General features: G+C 42.7%; 1 protein-coding gene across 1 annotated transcript in view; it reads left to right on the forward strand.

The window, feature by feature from the left end:
- Window positions 1-7,374, forward strand: part of Btbd16 (BTB domain containing 16) — a 67,312-nt gene extending 59,938 nt beyond the window's left edge. The window contains exons 14-16 of the mRNA XM_003479626.2: window positions 4,147-4,245; window positions 5,899-6,087; window positions 7,233-7,374. Coding sequence (XP_003479674.1) covers window positions 4,147-4,245; window positions 5,899-6,087; window positions 7,233-7,301 — 357 coding nt within the window. The 3' untranslated portion in view covers window positions 7,302-7,374. The remainder of the gene's footprint in view (window positions 1-4,146; window positions 4,246-5,898; window positions 6,088-7,232) is intronic.
- The last annotated feature ends 16,605 nt before the right edge of the window (window positions 7,375-23,979 follow it).

Genomic DNA, 23,979 nt, shown 5'->3' on the forward strand with positions numbered 1-23,979 from the left:
AGACCTTCCATTCTAAAACCAGGAGACCTGGGAAAATTATGATGGCTTAATCACCTTATCCACTATAAATATCAACAGCTACCAGCTGGCTCAACAAGCCTCAGCTCCATGTGCATGGTGAAAGTTCCAGGGGTGAACTCACTGTGGGCAGTTATTCTGATGGATCCCAGACTCAAACAGCAGTGAGACACAGAGCTCCAGTGCAAGGCATCTTGGCATTCAGTCCCAGAGGACTGTCTGGGTTTGATGGCTGTGCCGTCTCAGATTGCTTATGATTGCCACAATTCTCTCAGAGAATGCTGCTCTGCTGCTCTCCTTTGACTTCTTTAAAGGCACCCAAAACAGTACTGATCGCAAAAAAATTCATATTTTGGGAACTTGGCGCCCTAAATCTGTCATCCAAGAGATCATATGAGTCAGCCCTTTAACTGCAAAGACCCACCTAAGTAGGTAGGCTGATACTTTGTGGGACCAGGGTTTGTTCCAAGTACCACGAATGTGAAGAATCTCTTAGGCCTCTCAAAATGAAACAAAGTGCTTTCTGTGACAGGTCTGCAGCCCTCAGGGTCATCTAAGAATATACCTAACTCATTCTTTTCCTCAGTGAAGAATATGCAGAGTAAATAGCATTGTCACTACTAAGTAACAGCTACTAATTGTATTGTTAGTGGTAGTATCCTAATCTGCTGAATTAGTCAGATTTCTCATTTTTGGACCATAATACCCAACACTACAATCTAACAGAAGAGAGGTGTGATTTAGCCCTGTTTTAAGGAGGTTCTGTCCAAGGAAGAAGGCTGTGGTGCAGCAAAGATGCTGAGTTAATGGCAGTCAGGAAGTGGAGCAGGGGAACAGTGGCAGAGATGAACAGATAAGAGACCATTTAAAAGGCCCAAAGTCCCGTCCCTGTGACTCACACAGACACCCACAAGCACACTTTGCTAATCTACAAGGCCAGTGATGGGAACCTTCTGAAGACCTAGGGCCCTAACTGCAACTGGAACCCCACTTAATTATCGCAAGGCGCCAATACTGCAATTAAACTTGAATACTGGGATTTAAGTTTAGAAAAAAATTAGCATCTTTTATCTTAAAAGAAAAATACGGTAACAGAGCTTTCAATGATACAAACAGCTTTTAATTGAAAGGGAAAGTTTGTATTCTTTACACTTCTAGTTTTTTTTGCCCAGTAGACTGAAGTGCAGTATAAAATCTGAAAGAAAAAAAACCCCAACACACACACACACACACACACACACTCTTAATGTGATCTTTGCTGTTAATGCATACTGATAATTTGTCAAATTTTGGTTCATACTTTTTTAGTTTGAGAACAATATACACAGCACGCAGGCCATCTGTTAGTCTGTTTCTTGTGTCAGATCAGCTGCTCACAAGCATACCATGATCCAAACACAGTAAGAAAGTAGCAAAAACGATCCCAAGTGTTTCCGTGACTATTTTGCAGAGAATTCAACACTGTAAGGATTTCACTTTCAGTAGACTATTCAGCCCTTTGTCATCCCTGCATACTATGTCTTCTCTATTTTTTCAAATGTTACACACAGGTCATAAAAATCTATTTTTCTAGATAGAGGTTCCTTGAAATCCTAATAGCTTGATTTTTACATATCCAAAGTCTAACCAGTGTAAGCAGGAAAGATCCAGTTCTTAAATTTGGTTTTATCTGGAGAAGTAAGAAAACTCAAGGTCATTTCCATCTTATGGAACTGTAAAAATTAGTTATTAAAATCCTCCTTTTGCAGCTGATATAATGCTAGAAAATTCTTGTGGATTTCTTGATGGCTTGTAGGATCATCTGCAGAAATTGTAGAAGTTTATAAATGCATTTTTAGATTTGGAAAATACTTCAACTGCCCACTTTCAAGGGCTCTTCAAAAACTTGCAACTTTCTCCCAAATGTTTTGATTTTGCAGAACATGCTTTCTGCTATTTTCTCTACACCTTGCAGTGTTTTGTTCAGTACGTTGAAGTGTAATGTAAAATCTGTAAGAAAACATGAAATTATTAAGCCAGGATATATCAGTAAACTGTGGGTATTCCTGCCTTTTTCATCTATAAACAGCCTAATCTCATATAAGCAGGCTGAAAATCTCTCCAGGACTCATCCTCTGCTTAGCTACTAGACATTACTGTACATAAGTAAAGCATTGTACTGTGCCTTTACCTCATCAGGAAGTTCTCAAAACTTTTGAAAATTAGGACCAAGAACCATGATGTGATTCGCTGTTTTGTGACATCTTTGAGGACACTAATTTTTTGCTGCTTTCTCTGGCAAAGAGAGCTTCTCGATGTATAATATAATGAAAGGGAGTTAACTGCATGCTTTGATTCTTTAACAAAGAACTATATGAAGCCAGCTGTTGCCCTGCAGGGTTCCTCATCACTAGTAGCTGAAACCATTTTTTCTGGTCATGCACCTTGCAACCAAAAAGCCTCCCTGACAGCATTATAGACACTGATCCCTTTGTTCTTCCAGGCAAAGACACCAGTTTCACCAGCTCTTCCCCCTTGATAGCACCAACAGCAGAGTGCTAAATTATTGCTAGCTTTGCATGACCATTTATATCTGTGCTTTTATCCAAGCACATGGAGTAACAGGCTGCCTTTTGCAAATCAGTGATAATCTGCTGGCTGACATCATTTGCTGTACACAGGACTTGATCTTTAACAGTATTTCTCCTAAGTGGCATCTCAAGATGCATTGCATAATTTTATTCTTATTTGAGAAATCATGAAAAATGATGCTCTCAGACACAAGGCCATTTTGATAAAATCCTCATCAGAGAAGAGCTTACGTGTTTGCTTATGCACAGTGAAATTTGAAAACTGGCAGCCGTTAGATGATTTTTTTTAGAAAGATAGTTGCAAAAAATAATGTACTTGGAATATTTTCTCAATTTCCTTTCAGACGCTTTTTTTTTAATTTCACAAAATTTGGCAACACTTCTGTACTTAGTGTCAAAGTGCAGTCTGACTCTTGCTGTGCAGCACACAGCGCTTTCCATGTGTAGAATACATGGAAGTTCCGGTTCCATTCAGTCACTCCAAATGACTCTATTCTGTCCAGGGCCCTTGGAATGATCTTCCACTATCTGTTTTCCGTTCTGCTTTTCTTGTGGTAGTAATGTGTTAGTGTTCAAGACTTGGAGTCTACAAACACACACACACACGCAAACACACATGCACACATGAAGAAGTACCCAATACAAATCTATCTGTATACTAAAAATAGCTATCACTATTACTTAACACAAAAGAATTGGATATTCGCCGGATCAACAATCTACGGCAGTGATTCTCAGCTGTGCTTCCTCTTGAATTTCCTGACCACCAGTGCAAGGGGGCCATGTTCCACTGACCACCAGCCACCAGAGAAAGCATCTGAGTCATTTCCTACCTTGTGGGTGATTCTGCTAAAATCACAAGTTCAAGTGTATATATCCTTGTTGTTTTCATAAAATTTTCACAATGAAATATAATGCTGTAGTTTCAAGTATGATAGGGGGCAGCATAACATTAAAATGATCTGTCTCTTAATTATAATGCATCTTTGCTGAATCTTAGATATTAAATTTAAATTTTTCATAAGAAAACTCAAAGCTAAAATCTTGTATCAATAAAAAAGAATGTATTAAAATTCACAGCCAGTACAAACAAATGTAGATCCTTGATAGCAGATTGAGCAGTCACACAAAATTTCAGACGAGTTGCAGCTAGTAAGTCTCAGCCCATAACATCACCACCTGGCACCTCTGCTCCTTTCCAAGCCTGTGCGTACAAGCTTTTAGTAGACCCTCAGCCACTGGGGTGACTTGGCTTGTGAGCGGACAGAAAGGGCTCTACATGCCTAGTGCAATAGTTTGCCAGCATTGTGCTAGGCATTTCTTAATCCACTGAAATTGACAAATCAGGATTAATGTTCACACCTGCCAAAAATTGAAGTCACTACAATTTGGCTTTTTCTGTACTTCCTAGGATAAAATTGTTATTGTATCTTTTCTTTTAAACCAATGATCAAATGAGTCGCCTTTGTCATCAGTAGAATTTGTTTTCCTCTGTTCATTTCCCTTTACATGTTGAAGATTTCCTCTCTTCACTTGTTGCTTCTCTTTTCCAATGTAGGAGTACACCACTCACTCAAAGACGATTTCATTATACGGATTCTTCTTTGAGTTAAAAGGAATCAAACATGACACTACCTCTTACAGTTTTTACATGCAGGTAAGAAAGATCGAACACAAAAAAAGATATAGCTCTGCAGCAGATATTTAGATTCACTAGACTCTGAGTTAATAACTAATTAATATTTTATATGTGTTATATGTGCTACTTACACTTATCCCTGTGATGTCATTTAACTTTTACAACTACCTCTGGAGGCAGGGGTAGCTGATGAGGATTTCAACATGTAGTGACTTGCTGTTCATAAGACCTCTGTGGGTAGGGGCTGGGGATTTAGCACAGCGGCCTAAGCCGCTGCCTGGCAAGCTCTAGGTTGTGAGTTCGGTCCCTGGTACCAAAAAAAAAAAAAAAAAAAGAAAGAAAGAAAGAAAGAAAGACCCCTGTGGGTAAATGGTGATTTAATTCATCTTTTGACTTCACACCTGGGACTCAGTATATATGATGGGTGACATTCTGTAGATTGTCATTCTCCGATAGAGGTAATGCATAATTGCCACAGGTGGGAGAGGGGATGGGACACTTGAGAAGTCAGAAGGGTAATGGATGACTTCAGGGCAGCAATAGAGTTGCAGTCAGACTGCCTGGCAAACTGTATAAACACAGCAAATTCCGTGAATATCCACCTTTACAATGGAGACAGTAACAGGACCCATTTTCACTGGGTGGGGGGCGCCAGGGGTCAAACTTGGCAACCTCGCTCTTGTCAGGCAGATGCTTATGCCACTGAGCTAAATCCCTGGCCCTAAATGATTACACTAACATGTTTGTTTATGCAAAGGGTTTGGAACAGGCTTGACCCAGAAAGCATTTTATTTGTTTTGTCTTTTGCTTGGCACTTTAGTTCAACCCATAACCTTGTACATGCTTAGCTTGTGCTCTACCACTGCCTACACTCCAAGGTCAACACTATTATGTTAGCTGATGATGGTGATGATGATGACACCCTCATTAACAGCTGCAGTGAAAGATTGCACGTTCCAGTTAGGATTTGCTTAGAGGCATCTCTTATGCAAACTATTATTTCCCTAAGGAAACCATATTGCATTCATCTTTTTTTCATGACCACTGCCATCCTCTGTACCAAGGGAGCTTCCATGACTGATTGATTGAATGAATGAATGAATGAATGAATAAATGAATGCATGAACAAATGATGAAATCCAAGTTTTAGTTCCAGCTTTGCCATTAGCTTCAAAAAGGAATTAATATGTGGTATGTACATGTCCAAACCCCCTACAATGAATGTAATCATTATGTACTGCCACTGCTTTCTCATGCTCCCTAGAAGAAGTCACTTCTTTTCCTTGGGCCTCCATTCTTGATTGCCTGTCACTGCATCATTCCCCATAGAATGGGTTTACTGGATGAAAAATGAATTGTGTAATAGCATTTATCAAAAAGCCCATACAAACACTGTGTTGACTTTTTTGTTCTAGCAAAGAAATGAAAGTGAGCCTTGACTTGATGTTTTTCTGGGTTGGCCAATGATATGTGTACAGTGAAATTTCAAATGCCACTGGGCTCAGCGATGGCCCTCAGGAAATGATGGCCCTCAGGAAATGGCCTTAGGGAAATACCCTCTTGCTCTTTGCACACATAAGACACAAGGGACTGTAACCGGTGGTGGATTTCACTAACTCTGGGCACCCAGGTCACAGGTCTACTTGGGGTGGGCCACCACTGTCTCTGCAGAGAATAAGACACACAGACTTGGAGTCGCCCTCCGCGATCTGTGAGCGCAGCACAGTCAGCCTGAGAACAGAGCGCTTGGTGAATTATGAGATCAGAGCCCAGGCCCTGGTGAATGGCAGGTGGCAGGAGTTCAAGACCAACCAGATCACACAAAAGTTTGGGTTCATCAAGCCACACTGCAAAAGCCATGTAAGCATTCATCTTTGTCTCTTACCTATCTATCATCTATCATCTTTCTTTCTTTTTTCTCTCTCTTTCTTTTCCTTTTTGTTCCTTCTCTCCTTCACCTCCTTTTGGAAATCCCTGCCTTCAAATTACAAAGAGCAGTTTTCATAGTTCCTTAACGATTATTATGACTTCAAAACATGCTGAAAAGAAACATTCTAGAATGAAAAGCTGGGGATATTGATAACCATAACCCAAATTATATCACCTGATGAAGTGCCCACCAGATTCATTTTATAAATGCTAAAGGGTGTGTGTGTGTGTGTGTGTGTGTTAGGGGGCTTACTCAGATGTATTTGCTACCGGTTCCTTGATTGGCACCTACTGGAAACCCATCACTCCCCCTTTAGTCCATGGCCTGGGCCACCTTCCCTGTACTAATCATCAAGGAAGACTGAGCATACTAACCTTAGGGGTGGTATCAACAAGCAGGCAGATTCAGTACCACTCCTAGCTTCTCATAGCTCAATTCAGAAATGGCTAGAGATCGAAGGAGGGACTCTGGGCTGTGAGTTCAAGGAGGTCTACGGCCTCCCGAGGCCCTGGCAAGGAAAGGGACTGTACCATAAACCAATGAGCTCTTCTCAGGCCTAAGGGCACATCAGAACCACCTGGGCCCTGAAATGCCCCTGCTGGAGCTTCCCATGGATCATCAGGGCAGGTGTTCCCTAGAAGGGCCTGGGTTTCTGTCTATGAGCATTCACAACTTATTTGTTCTGATACTGGAAATCGTAACAGCAGTTTCCTTGGTGGAGTTAGGGAAGAGGCTGGGATGTGTCAGAAGAGTCAGGAATGAGACTTCTGAGGGCTGGACACAGCATTCACCCCTGATCAGGAGATGTCTGCACAGGCCTGCCTCTTTTGTGAAAATGTTCAAGCTGCACCCTTGATGTTTATGTACTTTATTGTATGTAAATTATGCGCTAATTTTTAAGTTTATTTAATTTCCTCCCTAGGCAATTCTGAAGCCAGGGTTGGGAGCCACCAAGACATTAATTTGTGCTCTCAATTTAGAAGTCCCATTTGTTTTGTTTTGTCTCATTTCATTTTGTTTTGTCTCATTTCATTTTGTTTTGTTTCATTTCATTTTGTTTTGTTTTGTGTTTTAGGTCTTGAAAGTCCAAAGTGTGGGCATCCCAATCTATGCAAGTTTTTCAATCATCTTCCCTATATCCTGACAGTTTCCAGAAGAATCTATGGGAAGTTCCCTCACCAATCTGCATAAATAGAAATAAAATGACATCAAAAGAGGGATGCCAGTGTTACTGTCCTGGTTAGCAGTTGCCCACATTTGTGTCACTTGAGGGTGGAAGGTGCCACAGTCATGAGTCCACTTGCCCTCCTTAACCCCAAAGCACCCTGAGTCCAGCCTCTCAGGAGGTCATGGGAGTACCTGTATATCAACAGACTCTATCTAGGAGCTTCAGTATTTCCCTTGTGCTGCAGCTGCACCTGCTACACAGAAAAACACACCTGGCCATTGCCCCTGGCAGCTGTGACTCAGCCAGAGCAAGAAATAAGAAGAGAAAGAACCAACTATAAGGCCCAGAGTTGTTTATCATCCCATCTTTTGCAATGGGACTGTATGGTTTGGAAAAGGACATTAGTGAGTCTTCTCACTTGGTGTGTTAGTTTTCTGTTGCAATGCCACAAAATATCACTGTCATGACCTAAAATAATATGTATTTATTATTTCACTAGGTCCTATGCTCAGGGCCTAGTCACAGTGAAGGAGTCCCCTTCCCATCAGAGGAGCCCCATGTCCTGGGCAGTGCAGCGTGGGAGGGAGAAGAACTGGTGGGAAGATGGGAAGGTGAGAAGCTGTCCTGCTGGAAGGATGGAGGCACAGGGACTTGTGGGGAGCCTATTTACAGGTGCATTCCCTCCTCCTGTTTCCCATTCACCCTCATTGCAGCAGTACGACTGAGGGCTGCTCCTGGCCCAGTTCGGCCAGTGGGAAGTGGCAATGGGAGCTGGGATGAAAAAGAAGTGAAGTCAGGGAAGCTCTCACCCTCTGAATGTAAGACCTTTTCCTGCAGTGCTATTCCTTCTCCTCAGCTCCAGCTCATTCATTGCAAGGAGGGGAAACAAAGGCATGGAAAGGTGGGCCAACAATTCCGGTTGGGAAATGCTCACTAGAAACCTCTGACCAGTTAGGCACTGGACACACACACCACCTTTCAACTTCCTTGGGGACAGGAATATATCTACCCCCAGGGAGAGAAAGGTGTGTGTTCATATAAGACTTTTCACAGTGTCCTGGCCATGGGCCTGTTGGCTTCCATTCTCCACATGGCACTCTGAAAAGGGCTGGGATGGCTTTGGGTGCTTACTATAGGTACTTAATATCTCACCTGCCATCTTCTAACTGAAATTTGAGTCAAGGATCTGCTACATGCTGGGCTACAGGCCTGGTCCCATTTCATCGGATTCTGATGAGAGCTGTAAGAAAGACTGAGGACGGTCCCACCGAGGAGGTGGCATATAAGTGAGCCTGGAAGGGTAACAGTGTCCTTGCAGGGATGCAGAGAGGGAAAGTAAATATATACAAGATGGTTTCCATATAGCTGAGAGAAAGTTTCCAGGCCCAGAGCTCCTGGACTGAATATGCATCTGAATCAATCTGGAGTTCATGCAAAAGCAGATCCCAGGCCAGTGCCAGAGACTGAGCTTGCAATCTGAGAAACACAACTGAGTATGCACTTTAGCAGGCTTCCTGCAGGACCCTGATGCAGGAGGTCTGTGGGTCACTCCCAGAAAGGATCTTGGTGTGATAGTGGGTCCATGGCAGGGTTTCTCTGTGTTGCACATACCCAATTGTTGTTCTCTCCCAGTGTCAAAAACTCAACACTGTGAGACTATTCCACCACAGCTGAAATAGCCAATTGGAAGAGAGAAAAAAAAAGAAAATAAATTTCCTAGAATATGCAATAAACAAAATTTCAAATAATGAGCCATCTTCGGAGGGTAAAACCATTTACTGTTTTTCTGAAAATTCAGCCCTTTCCACTAGAGGGCGAGCTGTGCCTCAAAAACAGGAACTACTATAGATACCAAAGGCTGAAATTTGAAACCCAAAGACCAGTCTCTCTGCCTGGGTTCTACTTGCTTAGGTTTGAAAGTGAAAGCCATTCATCCCGTGGAGTTGTGTACACAATTCCTAGTATATGTCTTGAATAAAAATCCTTAAGAAGATCTTAACAAGCTCTTCTTACAAGTGAGAGCTTCTTAGACTAGAATTTTTAGACCCACAGTCAGTGCCCAAGCTGTACCATGAGCACGGAATAAGGTCACATCTTATGTGCCATGTTCCTAACTTCTTTCTGCTTGCTTCTTCCATCACTCATCACGACCTCCTGGCCCACCCCCTCAGGCCCTCCTGGCTAGCTGAGTTGGCCCAGGATCTCCCTCCTTACACAGCAACAGTTTAAGTTTTATTGTTGAACTGACCTGAGTCTAAGTCCCAGCTGTGCTTTAGGTCCTGATCTTTCTTGGGGCCTGCTCCCTGTTATGCAACCAGAAGAGGCTGCACCTGGGGCTCTCTGAGGCCCTTTTTAGCTATGGACCTCGGGTCCTCTAATTCCTTGGATGGAAGAGCAAAGGTTCAGCCTGTGAGCCAGGAAAAGGCAGCCTTAGGGGAATGAATTGAGTCATTTTCCCATGAGTTCATCAGAACGAGAATGCATTAAGAAGAATGAGGAAGACACTTGTCTTCTCCTTACCTTTTAGAGGTTTTACATTTTGAGAACGAGCGTGTCTTTAAGTTCCAGGAGGAGAAAGGACGTTCTTGCCCCTGTAAGCCTAAGTTAGGAAGGAGAGTGTTGGACTTGTAAGTTTTTAGGGAGAAGGCTGACTCCTCAGGGGACACAGGGAGTCCAGGCTGGCTCCACTCCTACAAAGGGAGGTGAGCATACAATGTGGAGTCCTAAAGCCTTGAAATCTTGAAGAAGGGAACAGGGTCCTCCTGGAGGAGACAGTGATGGGACAAACCTCTGAGAAAATCTGGAGGCAGCCCTAGCCAAGAGAACTTTCTGTGATGATGGAAATGCCACATACCTGCCTGTCCAATATGATAACTGTTATGAAGAGTACATGAGAAACCACCCAGAAAATGGGCTTTATGTGAGTAAAAGGCTGGAATTTTTCTGCCTGGGTGCAGACAAGCTGAGATTGAAGAAATTTTGTATAGGGGCTGGGTGAGGTTATAATTCCAAGGAATCTGGGTGGAATATTTGGGGTCAAAGTTCCCAGGATGGTCTGTGAGGTGTGTAGGTAATATTGGTGCTGGGGGGATTGTGTGTCCTGTCTAAGTTTTCTTTATGGCTATCTGTTCTTTTTACTAAGGCTGTATGGCCCTTTAGTGGTTCCTATTGTTGTAAAGAGCAACATCTTTGCTGAGACGATCTCTAACAGGTCAGATATGACAGTGACAACTAGCCATGTATGGCCATTAAGTAATTGAAATGTGACGAGCACAATAAAGAAAATGAGTTTTTAATTTTATTATATCATACTGTATGTAAATTTAAATAGTCATAGCACAGTGCTCACTATGGAACAAAGACTACTCCTTTTTGATTCTGCAGGCTCGCCAGTGTCTGAGCCTCTCAGCCTCTCCCTATGCCCTGGACAAATAAAATAACAATGTCCAGCCATGCCTGAGACTCAGACACTGGACACTTCAGGATTTTGTATGCAACACTGGGAGAAGCCCAATTCCTAGGGTCAGAGAGAAGCTGTGCTGGGGAAAGGAAGGTTCCAAGCCCAGGGAAGCAGAGTTCAGCTGTGAATCAGTGTAACTATGGTTTCCCAGTTCCTTCTACTTGTGCTATTTAAATTTAATTGCATTAAAATTACATATAATTTAAAACCTCATGCTGTCACACTAGCCACCTTGCAAGCACTCAGTGCTTGCGCGTGCCTAGCAGCTACCATATGGTTAGGGTAAATAAAAGACAAGATGTCATCACTCCTCCTTGTGACTTTAAGCTTAATGAATTTGAATGAGTCATTTAACCTTTGTGCTCTCATTGCTTGACTTGATTCTTTCCACAGATCACTGAGAGCTACAACGCTGGGCCAGGTTTCAGATTAGGGTTGTGAAGGTGAACAAAAGACAGTCTCTGCCATCCCTGAGCCAAAGTGTCAGGGAAAACCCTAGTAATTAATGAAATAATTACACTAACAAAGGCAGGTCTTTGATAGTGTAAAGCAAAGAAATTTGAACTAGACCCTAGGAGGGGGTGTGAGTTCCAATGAGGACCCTCTCGAGGAAAATGTTACTTAAATCAAGATCCAAAGTAGGAAAGGGAATTAGGACAGCCTTGACTGATGCAAAGAAATCAAAAACCTTATTATGCCTTGCTAGTGAGAACGTGAAATGGTGTTGTTACTCTGAAAATCTGGTGGTTCAGAGATAGGATAAAAGAAATCAAAAGTTTAACATTATACTTTAAAAGAAAAACTGCAGCTTCAGGACACAAGTTACCCAAGGTTACTTTCCAGGAAAATTAAGTATTCCAAAAAATTCCTAAGGGACTTAAAGAAACAAGGCTGTAGTCTTGGGCCCATATTTTTCACCTATAATTTGCTCTTCCTCCTTCAGACTTCCCTTCTCAAGGAAGCAGCCTACTTAGTGGGCAGCAGATCTTTAAACTTCAAGTACATGCAAATGGTTTGCATTCTAACTTAGCCCACCAAATGGGTTGCCTGACAGACAGTAGGAATACTGTGTTGGTTACTTTTCTCTTGTTGCTGAGACAAAATACTTGACACTTAAAATGAAGGGAGGAAAGTTTTAGTTAGCTCACAGTTTGTGGAAATTTTAGCCCATGATCAGCTGATTCCCAAGTAGGGTAGCTCAAGGCAAGAGGGCAACAGTTCATGGCAGTGGAAAATAGCAAAAGCAACAAGACCAAAAGGGGGCAGAAAGGGAGGAATGTGGAGAAAAGACTCCTTTTGTCTTTTACATTGTGTGTAGGTTACCTACCCTAGGATGGGTGTAGCACACACTCATCCCAGCATTGGACTGTGAATCAATCACATGAGCCTTGTGGGGGGGGGGGAGGGCATGTAGATGCAAACCATAATATTCCAACCCTGGCTCCCCAAAGACTCATGCACATCCCTTTGTGCAAAAGACAGTTTAGTCCATATCTAAGAGTTGCCAAAGTCCTAAAAGTTTCAGCATTGCTTAAAATTCCACGCCCCAAGTCTCCTTCGAGATCTAAAGCAAACTTTTAGCTCTAAGCCCCTGTACAAATGAAAAGGAAGTTAAACACTTCCAACACTCAATTGCATGAAATATACATTATCATTCCAAAAGGTAAAAAGAGAGGAATACAAAGGAATGGAACCAAAGCAAGTCCAAAATCCAGCAGGGCAAACTGTGAGTCCTGTAGTTCCATGTAAAACATCTAAAGCAATGTGTGACTAACTGTGAGCTCCAAAAGGCTTGTGTAGCTCTGCCCCTATGGCACTTCTGGTTGTAGCTCCCAGGGCTACTCTTTTAGGCCTGCTTTGCTTAACCTTTGCAGCTTTTATGAGATGATCCATGTTCCTGGCTTTTCCAAACTTCTGGGTTTTTCACTGCACCTTTGGCTTCACTCTCACAGCTTCACATACTGCCTTCTCAAGGGCACACTGCCTGGGATTCCAGGCCTTCTTCTGAATCTGGGTGGAAGCCTTTTTAACCTCAGAACTCTTGTATTCAGCATGTGCTTAAAGTCAGTGCAATGTGGATGATGCCAAGGTCTGTTACCAGTTGCTTCTTTCTTGACTCTAGAAGCCAAGTGTCTGAATCACTGGGGACTCTGAACCTGACTCCAAGGAACAAATTCTCTGTACTAGGTGCAACTGCTGCTGCCATTCTGGAACAGTGTGGCCACTACCATTCGGAACATGGTTCTCTGCAGCTTTTTCCTCAAAGCAAAGTCTTTCACTTTTGCAGTTTTGAGGCTGCAAAGGGTGGAGACATGCTGCTTCTTGTGATGCCCTCAAGCTATCTTTTATATTCTCCTGTTCCTTCTCAGCAATCACTATATCCTCAGCTCTATCTTTGCAGTCCACAGATTTACTGGAGCTTCCTTTCTGGACAAACTCACAAAACTTTAAATCATTCTGCTGGGCTCTGTGCTTTTGATTATCAACATAAATCTGTTCAATCCCCAGTACTGATAAAAAGGAAAAGGACAAAAAAAAAAAAAAACCCATAAATCTGGCTAAAAGCCCCCAACAATAACTATGCCACAGCCTCAACATTAGACTGCCTTCACATTTCTTCTGCCAGATTAATTAGTCTGCTGCTCTTAATCTTAGTCTCAAATTCCTTGAACATGAGCAAATTGAAGACAAACTTTTTGCCAAGCTATAACATACATCTTCTGGAGTCCAGGACTGAGTGCAGTCCTTCCTGGCAGAAATCTCCCAAACCTGGTCTTTACCAGCAGGATTTCTAATAAGCCTTTTAGTCTTCTGAGCTCTGACCAGAATCTTCCATATAAAACAGCCTAAAGAATTCCAGCACAACTCTTTCAGGCAACATCTCTGAACCTTTCCAAACTCTTCCCACAAGCCATTTCCAAAAGCTCTTGAACCACATGATCAGGTATAGTTACAGCAATGACCCCATTTCGGTGGTACCAAATTCTGTCTTAGTTATTTTTCTCTCATTGCTGAGACAAAATACTCAACACCCAAAATTAAGCAAGGAAAGGTTTATTTAGCTCTGTTTGTGGAGGTTTCACTCCATAATCAGCTATCTCCAAAGCAGGGTGGCATGGCACAGGAGCAACAATTCAAGGCAGCAGAAGACAGCACGTTTTAAAGTGCCACTAAGACCACATAAAAATTCCTAACACCAGACCATAGTGCAACTCACTCTAGGAGTGCGCACATTCTGTGCACTTCTTTTTGCCTAATGTCTTTATGCCTTTCATTAATGTGTCTTGAAAATTCTTATTATGTGACAGGAGTCCATAAACCTACAATCTACCTTGTAGGTGTGATGAATTGAAAACCCCGTCTTTTCTTTGGGGGACCTCCTCAAACTCCACACTGTGACAATTCCTCAAATAATTAGAATTACCATGTGATCCAGATGTTTACAGTTAAGTATGTATCTGAAAGGAATGAAAACAGGTTCATACAGAAACTTGTACATGAATGTTCATAGAAGCAATAGTTATGATGCAAAAATGTACAAACAACCCAAACACCCATTAATGGATAAATGGATACACAATGTATAGTCTATTAATATAATACAATCAAATAGCATTCTGCCTTAAAAAGAAACAAAGGGAGCTGGAGGTATAACTCAGTTCCTGGTATGTGCAAAGCCTGAGCTTGCTCACCAGGACAGGAAGAAAAAAAAAAGACAGAAAAGAAAAAAATCTTTCCCATGCTACATGGATGAGTCCTGAGAATATTAAACTAAGTAAAATAAATTGGTCACAAAACATATATGATTCCATTATAAGAAATATCCAGAGGAGGGACATCTACAGGAAGAAAGAATTAGATGCTGAGTATAGGTCTGAAGGGGTCAGGGAAGGGCCAAGAGCTAGAGGGCACAGCGTTTCTATTTGATGGGATGAAAATGTTCTAAATGCATGCTAATAGTCGCACATTTTGGAGTATGCTGACAACCAATGAACCACGCACTTGAATGAGTGAACTCTACAGTGTGTGAATTCTGCCTTGACAAAGCTGTTTGATGGGGGGAAAAGAATTTGGATATTAAAGAGAGAATTCCAGCCCAGGTGACAATACATGCAGGAGAAACTGGTGCCTTCCAAACACAAGTCAGAAGGCCCATGAGCCCAGAGCCAAGAGACTCTGTGGCTGGAGATGTAGAAGGGTGGGACCTCAGAGGCCCTGGAGAATATTACTGGAGTCTGTTTCTATGTTCCCTTGAGTCTGAGCTGGCCCTGGGTTGCTTTGGCCACTCTAGTAGACACACTATAGTGGCAAAAATATCAGCATTACCCATTTGGGAATTGGGATATGGCTGGGTAAGGGGCTCTTGTGGCTTCTGCTCTTGTCCTCTGGGAGACCTTTGATCTCACAGTGCCTACTTGAAGATGAGAGACCATACAGAAGGGAATCAAGTACCCCAGCCCAACTTCAGCTCCATCTGCCAGATGTGTCACCAGAGCCATCTGGAACCTTCCAGCCCAGGCTCCTCCCATAAAATACACCCCCAGAAGTGTTTTCCAAGAAACCCCAAGATGGACTTGAGCCAATGCTTAAACATGGAGGAGATAATTCATTGTTGTTTTAAGTCACTAAGTTTTGGGGGGTAGTTTGTTAGTTGGCATGAGATAACTGAAGTACATATTCCTTCCTTTTTAAAATGGGGTCTTGCTGTATTGAACAGCCTGGGCTCTACTTCATGGGCTCAAGTGATCTTCCCACCTCAGGCTCTGAAGTAGCTGGAACTACAGGTGTGTCACTGTGCCTCGCTGAAATATATACCCTTTTGATGGAAGCCAATTTGTGTGAGAATTTTATTATTAAGAACAAAATTCAGAAAGGGCCAAGGATTTATTTACAATGGTGTTCCTTGCAGCACCTTTTAAATAAGCAATACCGCCATGATTTGGGATGCCTGCCAGCGGAAACCAGACAGAATAGGATACATCTGCATATGAGGGAATCATTAAAAAAGTTATTATTGAAGCATTCTAGTGTCATTGTGTCCAGAATACAATATACTGTTAATTGGAAAAAAGGAAACAATTTTTAGAGTATGCAAATACGATTTAAATACAAATTTTTAATGTGAAATGGATGCGTCCAAAACCTTGAGCAACTTCAATTTGAAACTGTAAAATTGCTTTCTGAAATGGATGTGACTATGCTCTTCCCACCTGCATGGAGGAGCTTGCTTGTTTCTTTTAGTCCCAGCCATTTCCCACCAGCCTAGCCAGTGCCACAGTTGGCAAAGGCCCTTCCCCAATGCATTTAACTCAGCTATGAGTTAAAACAAAAGTGAGCTCTAGGTTTATTTCACTTCACAGAATTTCCTGGTTTCTCAGCCATCCAGACACACCTTTCCCTGACATATTTCTCATCAACCAAAGGAACCTGATTGCTCATGGGCTCGGCTGAGGAGAGGGAAACTCAGCACAATATGGTGACAGCAAGCTGGAAGCCAGGCTTGGAGATCTGGAGAGGAGGGCAGCTGGGTGGAGGGGCTTATCATGAGTGTACCAGGAAGAGCTCAGAAAGGCCTGACAACAGTGATTAACTTTTCTTTAATCTCTGCACCACTGAACAGCACAATTGCCTGCTTCCCCAACAAGCTCTGCATGAGTCACTTGCTGTCTTACTAGAGGTGGAGCATGTTTTATTTCAGGCAGGTGCAACTGCTCATTCACTTGCCCTTGAGGCACCCAGAAAGTATATAATTCTTCCTGGTCCCCTCCAAAACTAACTCCAGATGGATCAGCCATATCTTGGTTCAAACAAATGAAAGTTAATCTAGGTCAGTTTTTTGGGCTAAGTGCCAAAGAGATAAGTCTCCATTTTTTTTCACCTTTTTCTGGCTGTTGGATCAAGGATGCATAACATATTCTTAGGTAACACAAGGGTTATTAACTCACAGGTTAATTAAGGAAATCATTGACCAAACCACATTTGAGTGTGCTAGACAAGTCACCCTTGGACTGTGATAAAGGCTAGTACAAGAAGGGAAATTTGGACCCTGCTGTGGCCTGCTTGCCTCTTTTAATGTGGGTCACTTCTTGAACTAGGACAGCCTGCAGGTGTTCTTTTTGTGCTTAGACAAACATTCAGCTCTTACCCCTTGGAAGAAGACAGCAGAGACAAAGGCGTGCCTGGCTGTTAGAGGAGCAGTACGCACAAAGTGGGGAGGGCAGCAGCCCTTTTCTGAGTTGCTGTGTCTTGTCCTCCTCCATGATACAATCTGGTTACGTTGGGATTGGAGAGCTCTGCATTCTCTTCTCACTTCCTCACCACTTCCTAGCTTGGTGACTTTTAGCAAATTGCCTAGCCTTTCTGAGCCTCAGTACCTCATCCTTGCAGAGCCATTGTGAAGACAGAATGAGGAGATACATGGGGAAGGGTGGTAGGCAGAATAACACCTCCAAAGATATCTGTATCCTAATTCCTAGAACCCAGGATTGTTACTTTCCATGACAAATCGGATTTTGTGGATGTAATTAAATTAGGGATCTTTAGATGGGAAGGTTATTTTGGAGTATCTAAGTGAGACTGACATACATACAGGAATCTTTATAAGATGGAGGCTGGGGAATAGAGAGGTAGAAGATGATAAAAAAACAGAAGCACACAATACAGTGATGTGACCACAGCTGGGTAAAGTGACCATTCCATAGGGGCTGCAAGAAGCAAGATGCATATTTTCTACTAGACACTTCATAAGGAACAAGCCCTGCCAACGTCTTGACTTTAGCAAGTGGGTTGTTCTAACCCTCCAAGTTTGGGGGTAATTTGTTACAGTAGCCACGGGTAACTAATACAGGCTGATATGAAGTGCCATGAAAATGGAACGACTTGCTGTCCTGAAGATAAACTAATTTTACAGCAGAAATAAAAGGCACAGGTGTGCCTGGTGAGCCAGCAAAGCATCAGCCTACAGGTGTCATTTATTAATGTGAGCTCATTTGGAGGAAGGGGAGGTGCTCCCAAGGAGGGTTGTGAGTGGATTTATTGTTGGATCCTATTTGTTTTCTACCTCTGCCTGGTCACTGTATTTGAGCCTGAGCCTAATAAGAAGTAGCTCCATGGATCTGAGGAAATTATTTTCCAAGATTCTCTGACATTCACATGGATACAAGCTCATGCCCAGGTGACACGAGACAAAGGAGCAGCAGCATTCGCTCACTCCATTCCTGCATACCACACAGTTTTACTACAGCCTGGTAGACACTGGCATATTGTGGTATCCAGTAGGTTATACCCCAAGCTACCAGCAGACCTCATCCTTGATCACTGCATAGATGATAGTGGAGAAATGCTACTCTACAGGCAAAAGACATAACCAAGAGGTATAAGCCAGAATCACAAAGTTCTCCAGAAGCTCCCACAGAGAATTAATAGGATGCACAATGGCAGGGTAAACAGAGACTCCTGACACTTGGAGAAGGCTTGGTACTCTCAGGTTTCTCCAGGGCCTGCTCACATGTTTCCTAGCAGGTCCAGTGATGCTCGGGGGAGGGGTGAGGATCACAGCACAGGTTTGACCATGTCTCATCTTTGCAAAGCATGGCTTGTTCGTAATTTTCTAGGGAGAATGATTTCCAGTTCTAATCACTCTTCTTATGTATGACATATTGTGAGTCCACTCAGGGAGTCACCAAACGTGATAAGGTGAGGCACTACATGCCATCACACATGCTCATTCTAGTCCTGACTCTTCTCTTTCTCAGATTTTCTTCCTTGTCTTGGCCGCTCTCTGGATTGAGCTTGTGTATCGCTGGTTCCACAATGCAGTGCTTTGTCTGAAGAATGTCCGCACTCACAATGCTACGCCCTATGCAGCAGTGGTCAAATGCTGGCTAACACCTCCAGTGTAATGATTGAAGCTGAAAATTTGGGGCTTAATAGATACTTACAGTATATCTCTAAGTCCATGGCTCGCTGGGCTGAAAAATCTCCAAAATTAGTTGAGTGAATGAGCTACAGGAAGCCCATGAGGGTTTTTTCCATTGTGATGGCCTGAGGGGAATTAGTGGGAAGCTCTGGAAAAGCCCTGCTGCTACTGCTGGAGACTGCCTTTCCTTCCCTGATGGAGCTGGAGATCTCCTTTGGAGTCTTCTTTAGGGTTCCTTTCTCTTCCCACCTTCTCTCCCTTGGCCTTATTTTGTAGCGTCGATATGGAGTGCATCTTTATGCCCAGGCCCTACCTCTTCTCTCTTTTCATGCTTAGCTCCCCCAGGCTTGGGTTAAAGATACCTTGGAAAGTTCCTCCTGATCTCTGTTTGTCTGGAAAAATCTCCCAAAAGGATCTTAGTGTCACCGTAAATTTTTCTCTAAATTCCTTTCTCAGAAGGAAATGTCCTGAATCATTTCACAATTTCAAAAGTTGTAATACCAAAGACAGGGAAGAAGGGGAGAGAAAGGTCAGAAAGCCAGGGAAATTCTTTGTTTAGGTAAGATTGTCTCCAGGTCTTGGCCTCTCTCTGGATTGAGTCAGTCCTCCAGGTCCCTACGGTTATTTATTTGTTTGAAACAGGGTCTTGCTTTGTAGTTCAGGCTGGCCTCAAACTTGCAGCTATCCTCCTGCCTCAGCCTTTTGCAGTCACACCCATTACAGATGTGAGCCATTACAGATGTGAGCCAGCACACCCAGATCCCTAAGGTTGTGGATCCCTGAGCCTTTCACAGCTGCCAGTGACAATGCTTGCGTGTAATGGGGATTAATCCCCAATCCATCTCAGATATCATTTCCATAAAATATAATGGAAAATGAGCAGAAAAACAAAAACTTACAATACAAGATCTTGCATTTGCACGTGGCAGTATCAAAATGCTATAATTATTCCTAAATGCTGACTCTCCATTTTTACAAATATCCCATTGAAGACAAACAATAAATGTTTTGGCCCTGGTACCAGTCCACAGAGCATACTTTGAGTACATGCATAGATTAACGCACAGACTGCTTATTCACAGTCAGAATCCTGAAAGTGTTCTTTATTCTTTGGTACTGTATATGAATCTGTAGCCAAATACTTTCTCAGCAAAAGGAAAGAAAGTTCTGATGATTTAATGTCCAGCCTGGTCTTGCAGTGTCAGGAAAGCATGCTCTGTGCAACAAAAAGAGAGTCATCAAAGCCACCCTCTCTGTAGTAGGAGACAGAGGTGGCCTTATGGGGCCATCTAGGAAAATGGAGGGAACCACACTCATCTGGAGGCACCATTGGTTTGGGGGGTAAGGGTGTGACTTTCTTCCTCCATTGGTCCTAAAATGGAAGCTGGCCCTCATGAGTGGAATCTTTACTGCTATTTGAGCTCCAGGGCTCAAAATGAAACATGTACTTGATTTCAAGTTATGACTATGAATTTTTAAAATGACTTTAGTAGTTAGGATGACTTAAGTGTTTACTGTGTTAGGATCTCCAGAAATCATCTCCAGTGACCTTATTAGGGTGCTGAATTTGTTGAGGGGGTAGTTATAGCTTTTTCTGGTTTTAGTTATTTTTAAAGGCTCTTAGAACCCAGTCGTGGCTTTTTAGTGCCTAAAAGTTAAACTATTGCTGCTCATGGGCCATGAAGATGCTGCTTCTGCAAACAAAACAGCCTTGGCAATTCACTTGTGATCTCCTCCAGGCACACACACAAGCATCACTTTGTTCATGAGGCAAACTTGAGCCATACTCTCCCCTCCTTTGCATCCATAATTCCCTTTGTTCAGTTTGACTCTTTTACCTTCAATGTACATTTTTGATTTGTTTATTGTAATTATTATTATTTATCCCTCTAACCTAAGCCCCAGATTAAATACAGAATGAGGCCCAGCCCCCATATTGAAAAAAGTACACGTCTTAACGTACTCAGAGGTCATTGAGCTTTCCTTATGTGATCTAATGCTAGGAAGGAGCTGGTACCTCCTTTTGTGTAATAGTATCTAAGAGATTTGCTTGCCAAAGCTTTGTCTACAAGGTGGAAAAGGTCTGTGCGTTGCTTCCGGGCATTTTCTGGGCACAGATCTTTGTGAGGATCCCTCCCTCTCAGGCCTTGTACCCCAGAACCTTATGTGGAGTCCTGACTGATCATCACCTTCACTGGAGGTGGGACTCGGGAGAAGGAAGGAGATGTTAAGGAGATTAAGTAGTGAAGGAAGAGGGCAGGAGCAGAGCATGCGGCGAGCCAGGGAGCAAGGACCTGGGCCACACCAAGGTGCCACCTGAGGACAGAGCTAAAGATGAGTTGTGTGTTCTGGAGAATCCCTCAGAAAGCTGGCATTTGTTAATCCTGTGGAACACGTCATGGGGCTGAGACCAAAGATATATTGATATCTTCTGGGACTCTGTCAATGACCTTGGTAGGCCACAGTGACAGATCCCAAGACTGTGGACTGCTCTGGCTTCCTCTTTCACTATGGGCCTGGTGCTGAGATGGTCAGACAGTTGACATTGTAGTGACAGGAACTGTCTGCCACCCAGTGCTGATATCTACAGCCAGGGCTGGTTAGAGATACAGGGAGTGAAAAATGGAGCACAATCTTCTGTGGTCTGAAGTGGGAGTAGCTGGGTGAAATGGTCACTCTCACCATATCATGAAGACATCTCTATGTCTTCATGATATGATACGTCAGGGGTAGGGCAGTGTCTGTCAAAAGTAGGTTTTTCAGCATGTGAAAGGTTTTCTCTTTGAGAATCAACCATTTCTACTCAGGATACAACAGGCCTCATTGAGTTTAAAGAGCAGAGAGATGACTTTGAGTTAGAGCTTGGACAAATTTCCATTAGTTCTTTATCATCAGAAATGCTGACAAACACTGGGAAGGGAACATTTTTAAATAGTTACAAATAGTTTAGTCCCCTGGAGATAGATAAAATTACATATCTTAAAGTTCTTTTTGTGGTACCTTTCTCTCTTGAGGATGTGTATGCTATTCTTTGAGAGTGTTATTCTAAAATTCTGCCTAATAAATCCTTTCTGTGCCCCTTTAAAAAATAAAAATGAAAAAATCCTTTTTACATATTTGTCTGAGTCCATTCTCTATTACTGTAAATGAACATCCAAGATTGAGTACTCTATAAAGAAAAAGTTTCTCTCCATTCTCATCCAGGGAGGCCATAAAGGCACGAGCATTTTCATGGCTTTTGGTGAGACCTCATGTCACTCCACGCATTACAGAAATGCTGAAGGAGGGCTCGGAAACAGGGGTGGGGTGGGGTGGGGGTGGGGCAAATAGCTGATTCACTATGACAACCCACTCTGACAAAAGATGATCCCATCCCTACAAACAAAATTAGCCCATTGATGAGGGGGGAAATCCCTCGGAACGTAGATGCCTCTTAAAGGCCCTACCATTGCTTAACACCATTACTTTCGGGAACTAAGCCTCAACATGGGTTTTGGTGGAGAAAAGCCATATTCCAACAATAGCACTATCTCTCATTTACAAAAATAAATTTAGACTGAATTCTTATCAGTAAATTCCTACGTGTGGTGAGATGTGGAAGTTAATGACTGTGCTAGGGTGCCAGGTGGGCATTCCCGTTTGCTGTTTGGGCTATAAGGAAAAGTATGTGGTGATTCCTCTCTTGCAACCTTCCATGAATGCCAAGGAGGGAACAAGCACAGATTCTGGGTGCGGTAAGTCTTTCAACTTCTAGCCTTCTCACTTTTCCCTCCTTCCCTTGAATGTTTATAGCCTGAGCAGAGCAGCTGTGGAAAACAGCTACTACCTGCAATTCAGGGTGAAGATCATGCTGGATGATTCACAGCTACAGTTTGTAGGTCCACCAGAACAAGGTTACTGTGAGAAGCAAGAAGGATTTGAATGTGAAAAGAGCGGGGAGGTAACTATAAGGTTTCTTCAGAAACAGCAAGGTAGTACAGCCCAATGGTAAAGTAGCGGAGATATGGGCATTTAGGATAGAGCATAAACCCACAACTTTTTAGAAAATCAAAAACCTTCAAAATTTGTTTACCCTGTGCCAGGTATTCTACAATATGCAATTTATTACCAGAACAAAGTCCACAATGGTGTATAAATATGTTTTATGACATATTATTTATTAGAAAAATTTTGTAAAGACTACATTATCCATTAGAAAAGGATTAATCAAGCAAGTTATAGGATATCCATTCAATTGAACTTGATAAAGTGGATCTATATTGACATGAAAGAAAAAGGTATAGCTCACAATGAATTTTTAAAAAGGGACATAAAAACACCATAGGACTCCCTGTACATATCTAGATACAGCTAAATACTCAAGAAAAACAGATGTAAGAAGACTTTTAAAGATAGAGTAGAAGGCAAACTGACTAGGGCCCCTGGATCCAAAGAACAGTGTGATAGTGAGTTCCCTGGGTTTCTCTTCACTTCTTCTGTTCCAGAATGCATGCTGGGAAAGCGGGCCACCTGGAAACACCGATGGGTGCAGACAAAGACAGCTCCAAGAAAATCCTGTTCTCTCTAATTAAAGGACCACAGAAAGAGCAGCCAAGCAAAACAACTCTTAGATAGTAGCCACTCTACTCCAGCCAAACGCCTCAGAAAAACTGCGGCCCCACCTCCACACAAGCCAGAAAAGCTGAGTAGACAATAGACTTTCACCACTGCCAAGCTGTAATGAGATGCTCTAATTCTGCCCTCCCCCGCCCATCCCACTCACTGGGATGTTGTTGGAGCAAGCCAAGTGGGAAGATAAGACTTGCAGTAACAAGTCCCTCACCTTCTCACAGCACAGTGTGCTAGAAATATTCAGAGAGCCTAGACTTCCACTGCCATCCAGAGATGATGGCATATCTCTCCCCCTTCTAACTGAAGATGTGTTAGAGGAGGACTAGTAAAAAGCAGGACTTTCACTACTGACCAGCGTCAGTGGATCTATCTTATCCGGCAATAGTAATAGTAATAGTAATAGTAGCCTCAGCCTTCCCTAGCAATGGAGGCCAAGTAGAGAACCCAGAAGTCCACCTCCCTTCTCAGTAACAAGGTAGTGTTTAGCTTCCTGCCACAGTGCTGCAACAGAGGACCTGCTAAAACTCGAGTCACATAATGTAGAGTTAGGGCCCTTTGACATTATTTCCAAACACTCAGATTTCAATTTTAAAATATCACTTATCATACCAATAACCCAAGACGATCGCCACTTGAATGAAGAAAGGCAACCAACAGACATTGAT

The sequence above is a fragment of the Cavia porcellus genome, unplaced genomic scaffold (genome assembly GCF_034190915.1).
Source record: "Cavia porcellus strain 051 isolate PalLab524CR breed Dunkin Hartley unplaced genomic scaffold, mCavPor4.1 scaffold_2, whole genome shotgun sequence".
Classification (NCBI taxonomy): Eukaryota; Metazoa; Chordata; class Mammalia; order Rodentia; family Caviidae; genus Cavia; species Cavia porcellus.